Source organism: Chlamydomonas reinhardtii, chromosome 13 (assembly GCF_000002595.2).
Source record: "Chlamydomonas reinhardtii strain CC-503 cw92 mt+ chromosome 13, whole genome shotgun sequence".
Taxonomy (NCBI): domain Eukaryota; kingdom Viridiplantae; phylum Chlorophyta; class Chlorophyceae; order Chlamydomonadales; family Chlamydomonadaceae; genus Chlamydomonas; species Chlamydomonas reinhardtii.
In genome coordinates this window covers 1,707,841-1,718,811 of record NC_057016.1, presented here as the reverse complement: position 1 = coordinate 1,718,811, position 10,971 = coordinate 1,707,841, and the positions used below count along the sequence as shown (strand labels likewise).

At 59.3% G+C, this 10,971-nt stretch overlaps 2 protein-coding genes across 2 annotated transcripts; both read right to left on the bottom strand.

Moving 5' to 3' along the window:
- Positions 1 to 45: 45 nt before the first annotated feature.
- Positions 46 to 2,287, bottom strand: CHLRE_13g574375v5 (uncharacterized protein). Its single transcript, XM_043069426.1, has one exon. It carries the CDS (start codon positions 2,178 to 2,180, stop codon positions 1,899 to 1,901), a length of 282 nt encoding a protein of 93 aa, XP_042917401.1. The 5' UTR covers positions 2,181 to 2,287; the 3' UTR covers positions 46 to 1,898.
- Positions 2,288 to 2,365: 78 nt separating this feature from the next.
- On the bottom strand, positions 2,366 to 10,337 carry CHLRE_13g574350v5 (uncharacterized protein). The gene is made up of 18 exons (XM_043069425.1): positions 10,165 to 10,337; positions 9,584 to 9,991; positions 9,252 to 9,324; positions 8,820 to 8,920; positions 8,327 to 8,567; positions 8,067 to 8,199; positions 7,736 to 7,876; positions 7,439 to 7,520; positions 7,142 to 7,279; positions 6,853 to 6,996; positions 6,542 to 6,713; positions 6,200 to 6,291; positions 5,877 to 6,027; positions 5,713 to 5,788; positions 5,521 to 5,605; positions 5,338 to 5,410; positions 4,885 to 5,180; positions 2,366 to 4,734 (listed from the first exon to the last, which is right to left on the bottom strand). The coding sequence occupies exons 1-18, from the start codon at positions 10,204 to 10,206 to the stop codon at positions 3,979 to 3,981; spliced, it is 3,204 nt and encodes a 1,067-aa protein (XP_042917400.1). The 5' UTR covers positions 10,207 to 10,337; the 3' UTR covers positions 2,366 to 3,978.
- Between the last annotated feature and the right edge of the window lie 634 nt (positions 10,338 to 10,971).

The window sequence follows — 10,971 nt, the reverse complement described above, 5'->3', positions numbered from 1 at the left end:
TAAGGTCTAGTATTATAGAGCGAGTACTATTCACACAGCCTGAGCTTGACTTTTTCGCTAACTCGACACGTTGACTCGCACCAATCATTGACTGGCATCTGGCGACGTCGCGTGCCAATGCGCTTATGTGCCGACAGCAAGTAACCTTGATGTATGACTATTCAACGCGCTTGGGTTGTGTTCCAGGAGAAATCGGAGCAGGAAGCGACCTCGCGACCATGGACACATTGAATTTTTGCTACGTAAACCACCGGCCCCGCATAATGATCGCCCTCTCGACGCCAACAGATCACAAGCTTGGCCTGAAAAAGCCGGAGTTACCGCGTATTCCCTTTGGGTGACCACCGCACTGCGGTCGTTGCGGCCCTTTGCCGTTTGCGGCTGCGGCGACCCACCGTCCACCGACGAACTCTCTGCCGTGCCTGCCTGCCCCTGCCCCAAACCTGCCCCTGCCTGCCCCTGCCTGCCCCTGCCTGCCCCTGCCTGCCCCTGCCTGCCCCTGCTGCCCCTGCCTGCCCCAAACCTGCACCCCACCTGCATGCCTGCCTGGCTCGGACAGGTGCCAACAACAACAATTTTGGGTTGCTGATGAGGGCTGATTCGCGCGTCTGGCTTTGTTTTCGCCCAGGGGTTTCCTTAGTTTCACCAACACCTAGGAATCGAAGACATGCATATCAAGTCAGGGGTCAGGGACAAATGCCGGAGGAATGCTTGCATAGGGCCGTAGGGGTCGAAGGAAAGCGACGACCAGAACCAGTGTCAAAGAAGGGGGGCGACACTTAAGTGGGTACTCCGTGGTAGGGTACTCGATCTCGGAAGCGCTTTGGAGCGGGGCACCACCATCAGTCAGGTCACCCGCCGTCACCCAGCAATTTTGTTGTGTGTGGTTACAAGGTGGTGCATACGACGCGCTTGCCTGACCTTGCAGAAACCGAGGCCCGGGCCGTTCTGGGCCGTTGTAACGCCAGAAACTCACTTTGTGCAACGAAGTTAGACATGCTCGACTATACTCAACTCCAGCTGCGTCAACTGCTGGCCCGTCAGCCTAGGTGTTTAGGTGCCTTGGCACGAAATGCCCTCCCTCCCTTCCATCGAGGCTTCAGCCCTTCTGCTTGGAACCCTTCGAAAGCTCCGAGTTGCTCCTTGCGCAGCGCATACCCTACGGACGTGAGGTAAGGCGCCACCACAACACCTGCGCTGCGAACCTGCTGCGCTGCCCTGATCAGCGCGCTGCGCTCCTGCGGCGTCACTGTCACCTCTACGTTCCAACGTCCCCCGCACGGACATAGCGCCCACTCACGGGCGTCCCACTCGCACTTGCGACTGCCTCCAGGTTCCCTGCGCCCCGAAACCACCAGTTGTGGGCGGGACGCCCCAACTAAGAGGGGAAAACCGTACAGGCCATCTCAACTACAAAACCTTTGTGCTCAGTGTTCCGGCCAGTCAATATTGATACTTCAGTATTGATCCCTGTTCGAGACGGGGCTGAGCCAGTCTTTCTCTCCCTAGTTCATGTTTAGCGTCTTCTACTGCAAGCCCGCTTCCGAGTCGGCGCTCCTCGCTCCGTCCTCCCCCTTGCTTCCGCGCACCAAGGTATGACATCGCAGGGCATTGGGTAGTCGTCCTGCTACACCAGTTGCCCACCGTTCTTAGGTTCGTACAGGCACTGCCCGGCGCCCGCCATGTGTCCAGCCGCGTCCCGCTGTCAGGCACAAGCACAAGCAGGCAACAAACCCAACAGCAGCAATAAATCCCACCCACACCGTGCCACGCTATGCTCGCCAGCAAAGGCCGCAAACAAGACACCGGCAGGTCTCAACTGCGCGCCGGCGGCGCCGCTTGTCGGGTGGCGCCGCGCTCTCCTCCACGTGGCCTTGGCGCCTTGCCTGCAACCTCGGCTATGTCCACCTCTTTACGCCCCCCCCCACTGCTGGGCCCAGGCCTTGCGCCGCCGCCAGGTCCTGCGCCGCCACCGCAGTGGCCAGGCCCTGCGCCGCCGCCGGGTCCTGCGCCACCGCCGCAGCCGCCAGGGCCAGCGCAGTGTCAGAAGGCGTTGCCGTAGCTAGCCATGAACGCACAGGGTGGCCCTGAAGACGGCTCTGCGACGGATTCCCCGGCCTACCGTGCTGCAATGCAATGCCAGGGGCTACGTGAGAGGCATTGATTGTGAGGACAACCATATCAATGACTTTGGCGGTTTGGCCGCGGCCTTACTGACTTCTGCCGTGCTGCCGGTTTGCTTATCTGCGATAGGCGCATTGACGAGGATCTTAATGGGCGCCTGACGACGTTTCCCATTGACAACAGAGGTGCTGTGTTGACCTGTTTGTTGCCTCACCAGGAAGTTGCGGTTAGGACTGGTGGCACCTGTGATCGTGTGTGTGTCAATCGCAGGGACGAGTCCCGAGGCCTTTCGTGAGCGCCCATACAGCCCGGACTTGGCCAGCAACCCTGACACCCGTGCCTGACACCCTTGCTGCAACTACAGCCGCACACCAGCTCATAGGGCTCCCGGTGAGCCGTTTGCGCCTTTTGCAATGCGGGATCCGCATACGCGAATTTGTGCATAGGGATTGCGCCAACAAGGAGGTGGCTGCCCAGACACTGTAGAACCTGCCGCTCCTTTATGGAAACCTATGTCCCCTCGCACCCATGCCAGGCACGTTCTGCACCTTCCAACCGCTGCACACATTCATCGTCTTATCTCTTCCATAAATGTCAATGTACTAGCAGAGGTCGCACGCTGGACAAAATGCTCCACAGATTCTGCGAGCACGCCACTTGGGTCAGCACGTGCCCGTTCCGCATAAGAATGTTCCACGGTATGCACCTCCGGGCCGGCCAGCATCTGTGCACAGGTGAGCCCACAACGTGAGCCCAATGTCTGTGCACCTGGTGCAATCAGCTCTGCCCATCACACAAGCATACCTAACCTGCTGCTCACCGCTGTTACCGCTTCGTACAAGCCCAGCTCGGCGTGACTGTCTTCAGCCGCCGCAGCCCTAGCGCTTGTCACGCACACTTGAGCCAACGTGGACTACACACGCCAACGACGCAGTCCTCTAGACCAAGAGATCTGGAGCAGACGTACGTAAGTAGGCGCACTCGCATAGCCCTGAGAAGTGTATACTACGTATACGAAGAGATCCATTGCACGTCAACAATGACTCAAGTGCCTGGCGTCCTGGCGCCGACATCATACAGCTGGGCCCAGCCGTGGGGACGGCCTTTGTTGGCAGCTGTCGAACCAATCCTAAGGACAAATAGCTCGTGGCTATGAGACATGCTCAGCGCTTTGATCTTAAAGATCCCCGGTGCTCAACATTTATGTCACAATATTGTCGAGCAATGCCCCTTCCTACCATGTAAATAGGTACCGTGGTGCGGCGCATGCAAGTTCAAACAACTATCATATAACAAATGAATACATGGCGTGCGATGCTCTGCACTCAACAACACCCCTGAAGCCTGCCGGAATGTGCCAAAACCATAACCACCACACAATCGTATACATGCGCCTGTTGCCATCAAGTAACCAGATAAAACCAACGGGTTATCCTGCAGCAAGCAGACCTGCTGCAATCAATCATTTCCCTTTCTTAAACTTGAATACAAGCGGCCATGAATTGCAGTTTGCGCTGCCCATCTCCTGAGCAGTCACACAAGCCGCGATGCACTCCATAATGTCTGCGTTATCCATGCATGCTTGCTTTTGCACACAGTGTGAGGCAGTAACAAGCGTATGCAGTCAGCCTTAAATGCGGGTTGAGACTAGAGAGGTAGCGCCCTCATAGAAGGTATAAGCACGCCGGTGCCATCGCCGTGAAACCCGTGCGTCCGTACAAACGCACGGCGACAGCCGTCCCAACATCTTGCATGCAGTGATATCGATGGCCAACAGTAGTAGCGTTCAGCAAATGCATTCGTGCACATGGATGAAGCGCAGTGTCCAGTCCCTTGTCAACACCATCGAATGTCCTACACGGTCATGGGGGCCGGCGCACCGTCGCCCCCACCTCTGCCGCCGGCCATGACCAGCAGAGGACTGCTCCCGCCAGGCTCTCCCAACTTTCCAGACGCCTCAGGTGACTCGTTTGCCCTGCTGCCAGTGGCCGCCTCCGCTTCTGCGCCATCCTCCTCGCGGTCCTCATGCGCCTCATGCAACGCAGGAAGTGCGGGGGCCAGACCCGAGCCTCCCATGCCTCCAAGCTTTATTCCCAGCTTGCGCAGATGCCGCTGCGCTATCGAGCTTTTGATTCCAGACCGGGCCCCAATTGAGCCACCCAAGGAGCCTATGCTGCCGTGGGTGCTACCCCCAACCCCTCCAAGGACGATGCCCGCGCTTAGCAACGTCGACGCACCCCCGCTGGCAATGTGAAAGCCGCTGGTGGCCACGCCAAGCTGTTCAGCCCCTTGGCTGGCGGTAATGCGTGGGCCACTCTCAACGCTCTTCTCATGCGTTATGGGCTTGGGCGGCGTCACCACAAGCTGTGGTGTCTCTCCGCCCAGCTCCTCGCGCATGCGCACCAGCTCTGACAGCACCTCCTCAAACATGGGCCGCTGAGAGGCGTCGGGGTCCCAGCAACGCGTCGCGAGCCGCACGAAGCCCGCCGGAGCGAAGGGCGGGAACTTGGGCCGCCGCGCCTCCTTGGTGATTGCGTGACCCAGGTGCGCACGCGGCACGCCCTGGAACGGGTCGCCGGCGCAGAACAACTCCCACAGGAGAATGCCAAACTGCGGACACGAGCATAATAGAAGGAACGGCATGCATCGTGTGCTGCGTTGAGAGGCAGTGGGTCAGAACACACCCGGCACAGGCGGACAACAGAAGCCTTACGCACCCAACACTGTACCCAACCTGCTCACAGGACCCGCTCTGCTCACCGAGTACACGTCCGCGGCCTTGCTGATGCGGCCCTCCAGCATCACCTCCGGAGCCATGTGCGTCAGCGTGCCCTGGAAGCAGCTGCTCAGGTGCGTCTCCTGGTGCTCCATGCGCGTGGACAGACCAAAGTCGGCCACCTTCGCCACGATGCCGCGGCCCTCTGTGCCGCTGCTCTTGAGCATGATGTTGCGGGCTTTGAGGTCGCTGTGCAGCACGTTGGCCGCGTGCATGTGCACCATGGCTTTGGCCACGTCCGCGGCCGTCTCCAGCATCGCCGCCAGGTTCAGGGCGCCACCTGCGCGGGATATTCAATCCGAACGTCGAAGTGAGTTCTGTCAGCGCCTGCACTGATGGCAGGTGTGGCGATGTCTATGCAATCGCTCCCTATGCCAGCAGGGAATTGAGGGTAAACTGATGTCGCGTGAGGCGCAACGCCCGCCCGGCCGGCTCACCCTGCATGAAGGCGGACTGGTCCAGCGCGTCCTTGAGCGACCCCTTGTCACAGAACTCCAACACCAGGCGCACCTGGGGAGCGGGATGGGTGTGAATGGGGCACACGCGTCAGTACAGCGATGGCGCTCATGTCGGGCACGACGGGCACAATCTATGACCTTATGCAGCAAGCACTGGCCCACCTCATAGCTGTGGATGGTGGAACTGTCACCGGTACTGTCATCTAGAGACGTGCGTGAGTCTGAGATCTTGCCGAGTGCGACCTCCCTGTAGGCAGTGCAGGAGGAGAGGTGGGGTCAGACGTAGAAGAACGGCCCGCAGGCCGTGACCTCCCAAGCACGTGCGAGTATGCGAAGCTTTAGTGAAGTACTCACCCTTGTGCGAGCATGTTCTGCACAGCCTCGTGTGTTGGCTCGTGGTATGGGCGGATGAAGTAGGTGTAGGTGGTCACTGCGAGGACGAAGCACAAGCACAATTTGATACGGAGCGCTCACGATCGGGTGCGGAGGCGACACTTTCAACACTACATGCAACTCACCGATGTTGGGGTGAACAAGGCTGCTGCTGATGGCCGCCTCCATCACCGCCATCTTCTCGCGCTTCTGCTGCCCCGTCATGTTGGCCGGCAAAATCATAGTCTTAACCGCCACCACCGTACCTCGCCAAAGGCCCTTCTGGACTTTGCCGAACTGCGGACGCACACGACAGGAAAAAAGGGCGACGAACCTCAGCGCTGGGCGCACAGTCATAGTGTGCGTGATGCTCCCTTGACACCTCGGCCCTCCTTAATTCGGGAGCATGCGTCTTAGTCGTCCAGACTTCTCGCCTGGCTCTACCGTCCTCGCAGTGACCACTACTCACCGCTCCAGCGCCCAGGACCTCGAAGACCTGGATGGGGTCCTCAACGGCTGACTTGGCCACGTTCAGCGAGCGGCGCGCGTCCTCAATGCGGGCTGCGCCGCAAAAAGGGCAAGCGGGGCATGTCAGCGCGCTTTTATTGGGGCGTGCCAGCACGTCTTGCCATCGTATTGCAAACGTCTTAAAGCCTACACCGTAGTTGACAGTTGCCGTGAGCTCAGATACCAGGCTATCAAACCGGTTGGCGAGCCACCTTGGTTCTCAGGTTGTTGCTGATCACGCAAGCCCACACATGCATACGGTACTAGATACCCCAACCGTCCAGCCAGCCCCATCTGCTCTCACCCATCATGGCCTTCTTGCTGGAGCCTACGGTGTCTGACACGTTAATCTTGCCGTCGCTGCGGTTTGCGTCCAGGCACCTCAGCAGGTCGTATTGCCGCACCAGCAGCACATCCATGCGCTCCTTCTCCTCCTCCAGGCGCTTAGTCGTCTCCGCCAGGTTTCGATTTGCGGCCTGCAACACAGTGTCAACACCGTGCGGAGCACACATACATACCACAGACCAAGCAAAGGATCAGCTATTCACTCCGTAGGCATGGATACGTCAAGCCATGTGCGGTGATCTTGCGCCGGCCGTGTGAAACAAGGCTTACCACCGTCTCTTGCAGCAGCAGCCTCTGCCGTCTGAAGGAAGCCAGGGCCACAAAGAGCAGCGCGGCGATGATGAATGCGATGATCACCACCGCCGCGATCAGCGCCGCCCGCCATGACGGCTCGAAACCATCTTGCGGCGCCACCTGACAACACATGCCGACATGTGGGTGCATGACCACCAGTCCATCATAAAGCTAACGTAGGTCAACTCTCCGTTATGCGCTGTTGCAATGCATGCAAAGCTTGTGCCCAACCCTAACAGCGCCAGCGCCAAGCTACCAAACTTACCCTTAGCTGCCACATCGTGGTGAACACCTTCACGTCCACGGTGACCGAATCGTGGTCGCGGAGGGAGCTGGGCCCAACCTGTGCAATTACCTGCTCCGCTGTGGCGTTGAGCGGCCGCACCAACGCGTAGTAGAAGCCCTGCATGCAACCAGGCCGGGGCCAGGCACGTCAAGTTCAAGCGCATTAGCGCCATTGGAAACTCATGCCCACTCCTACCAGCAAATGGTGCGCCCAGGTACCCACAACGTACAACGCAACCTGCAACTCCACGCCATGTCGTATCCCCAGTGCACGCACCAGCTTGCGCAGGTTCGCAAGGTAGGCGTCGTTGCCGCTGGTCACGGCGTCGTAGTTAATGAGGACCGTCATGACGCCCCACCTGCAGCCGCCGAGCGCAATCAGTTCGGCCACCAGCAGGGGCTGGGAGCAGCGCTTATCGCCACTATGCAAGTCGATACGGCACTGCCACGATGCGCAATGGTCGTCCTGGTCAAGTAAGCCCGTGCATCCCATAACCGGCATCTAACGGTGCCACCGCCTAGCAGCCGCATCGACAGCAACAAGAAACGCCGGAGCAGCCCATGACGCTCCCACCACTTTTCGCGCGTGGTGAAGTTATAGCATGGGCCCTGCTCCGTGCAGTTGCGCACACTGGCAGGGAGCATGCTGTACGGCAGCGCCTCGCGCGTGCCGTTCCAGTTAGAATGGATGTAGCGGAAGCCAAACGTCTCGTTCCTGCGGGAGGCAGCCAAGAATGGTACAGTTGTCATGCGGCCCGTCCAGGGTCAATGCAGCAGGCGCTGCTGCTGCATTTGCGCGCTTGCAAGAAAGCAGACTGCAAAGCGGTGCGGCGCCGTCGCAGCAACCCAAGTGCCAGCCTTAAAGCAAAATCCTCCCGCTCAAAACCGCACACGCACGCACGTACCAGTCCACGTTCTTGATGTAGATTGGATAGCGCACGAATGTGCCCCAAGACACGTTGGATAGGAGCACCGGCCCCACCACCAGCGGCTCGCGGGTCGTGATGATCTTCATGATGTCATTGCGCCGAGCGGGGTCTGGAGCAGCACGGAGCACACCAGCGGGTCAAGAATGTTGAGCACCGTTGGCAAGATGAGAAGGAAATCGCTTGCACTAAAGCAAAACCTTACTAGGGTAGCTTGTGCCCAGTTGCAGAGCACTCACCAGCGAGCAGGTCGCGGGGCGGGTTGACCTGGGACGCGTCCATGGCTGGCCGGAACGGGTTGATCATCATGACCTGCGCGAACGGCTGCAGCTGCAGGTTCCACAACGAACCATTCGGCACGCGCGACATGAGCTCCTGAGCGGTCGCGTTGAAGTTCTCAAACCAGTACCCAACGTCCGGTCGCTGCTTCACCAGCAGCTGAAACGTCAAACCAGGCGTAAAAGACTGCTGCAGCTGGATCTGCGCGGAGGACAGTGAGGATGGCAAATCGGCGGGAGCGTACAGAGCTGGCATGCCAAGTTGGGTACTGCGAGCTTGCAAGGCAGGCGTACGAGTGCATTAGCCAAACCCCCGCAATTTCTCTTGCTACGGAGCGAGCTGGCGTGGTCTGCACGGCCCCGTCCTCGGGCCTCAACAGTTATGGCAACCCCGAGTGCCCAAAGTCCTGAACCCGCAGGCTCTAGCCAAGTGGGTCCGACTGCTGCTCCGCACCTGGAAGCCGGTGACGGCGTCCACAGCGCGGCTGCGCACGTCGTCCTTCTGTTGCTGCACATAGGCGTTGGCACCGGCAGTGACGCCCCAGATGCCCAGTCCTGTATGATTGTTCAAGGCGGATTGTTTACGCACCACCACGCCATGCAATAAGGGCTGCCGTCAATTTCAGGTGAGCTTAGAGGCGGAAGGATGGAACTGGATGCTGGGCGCTGAATGCCCCTGATTCAGCCCCGAACCCCATGCGCCCAGTACTGACGTGGCCCTCATGTCTTCCGCCTGCGCCCCATGCAGACACCGCACGGTGCACAATCGCCGAGCGCATTGCGCTCATCGCGCTCCTAAGTCAACAGCTCGCTGTACTTGCCGATGTGGCACGCCACCCCTATGGCACGCCTTGCACACTCGGCCGGCCATATCACTGTTACTTACCGCACAGCAACGCGAAGACCAACAGCGGCACAATGATGACCGTCGGGTATAGCATGCAGATGTCAACCACCTCCTACAATTGCATTCGGTTTGAGGGAGTTGTGAGGGAGATGTCGTGGGCGAAGCGGATGGAACCCTGACTTCTCTTGAATACCCAACCATAGTCCGCAGCATATGTACTTCAAGGCCGAAAGTGGCTGTCATGCTGAGGAATGGAGGGTTTGAGGTGACAACCGTCTGAAAGGAACCGTGGGGAAGCGCACATGTCATCCTTGCGCGGTTGGGTAGGCCGTGTCGAGGGACCTCGCGGGTCGGGTTGGTCGCAACCCCACCTTGCAAGACGTGATGAACCCGTTGAAGCATCCCCTGAGCTTGCCGCCGTTGCTCTTCCCGGACGAATCGTCGGTGAGGCAGTCCGAGCGCGGCACCAGGCTCGCGCGAACAACCGGCGCCAGGGCCGGCTGTTTATTTGCCGGCTCGAGTTCCACAGCTACTTCTGGCATGTCCAGCGCAACATGTGTAGCTGCGACGTGGCCCGCGAAATCGTCCATGCTAGGCATTTTGACGGGGCCTTCGCAGACCGTAGACGCTCCCCCAAGAACAAACAAGCCGACATCCTGTGCTCCCTGCTTCAAAGCTGGTTTCTCAATTTCCGGCCTTGACTGCATTTGGCCCGGCGCTCCGGTAGACTGATAGACCGCCACAGCAGTGCCTTCGGGTGTAGAAATGCGCTGACCCGCCTGCGCAATTGGTAGGTAACACAAGCCAAAGTTGCGCGGGCGCGGCAGGTGCAAACACAAGCAGTGAGAAGCGAACAACAAGCCCACGCTGTTTCTAGCGGTGAACAGTTAAGCAGCAAGCCATTTTTGATATTCTAGCGCGGGGATTGAGCAAGGCCAAAGGAATACATCACCTGCTGCCGGTCACCGCACGAGGCCTCCCCCTGGCACACCATAGCTGCCGACTTATTCTCGTTGCTGGTTGTCTGAGCGCTAGTAGGGACAGGTGAGCCACAGTCGACGCGCCGTGCCATTCACGTTGCCATAGGGGGGCTGTAGAGCAGGGTTCGCAGCTTATTCCTTTCAGATCGTCTCACAGAATGATAGTCTCTGCTTGTATGTCCATGTTTAACGCCTCGCGCTATGCCTGTCTTGCAAACTTTGTCATGCCTGAACATCAATCGATCGGGCTCACACTCGTGAGTCTCCGCACGTGCCAGTGTGGGAAGGTGTGGCGGGGTACATCAATGGCCGCAAGTGCACGGTAAGCAAATAGGTGCGGCGGATGCCCAGGCACTGTGAAGCAGGATGCAAGGGTGGCAGTGAGAATGAGATAACCGTGGCGACGGGAGCAGACGGGAGAGGTAGCGCTAGACCACATGTCGCACCTTCCCTGATGTCGCATGTGGCAACCCCTGCTTCCCACGCCAACTTCCCTTCCGCCTTCCGCACGACAAGTGTACGCGGCGCGCGGGATGGTTACAAATCCACGCTAGCTTGGGTGTTGGGGCCGCCAGGCATCAGATTGCCCGTGCAAGGTGCCATTCATGTCTTGTGGTTTACATGGGCAATGTGCTTTCCGTGCCTGCCGTCCTCCTTTATTGGCGCCGTTGCCGCGACTCACGGGGGCACACGCATTATGGCAGAATAGACTGCAGGGCGGCAGGGCTGCAGGGCGGCAGGGCGGCGGGCGGCAGGGCGGCAGGGCGGCAGGGCCTGGC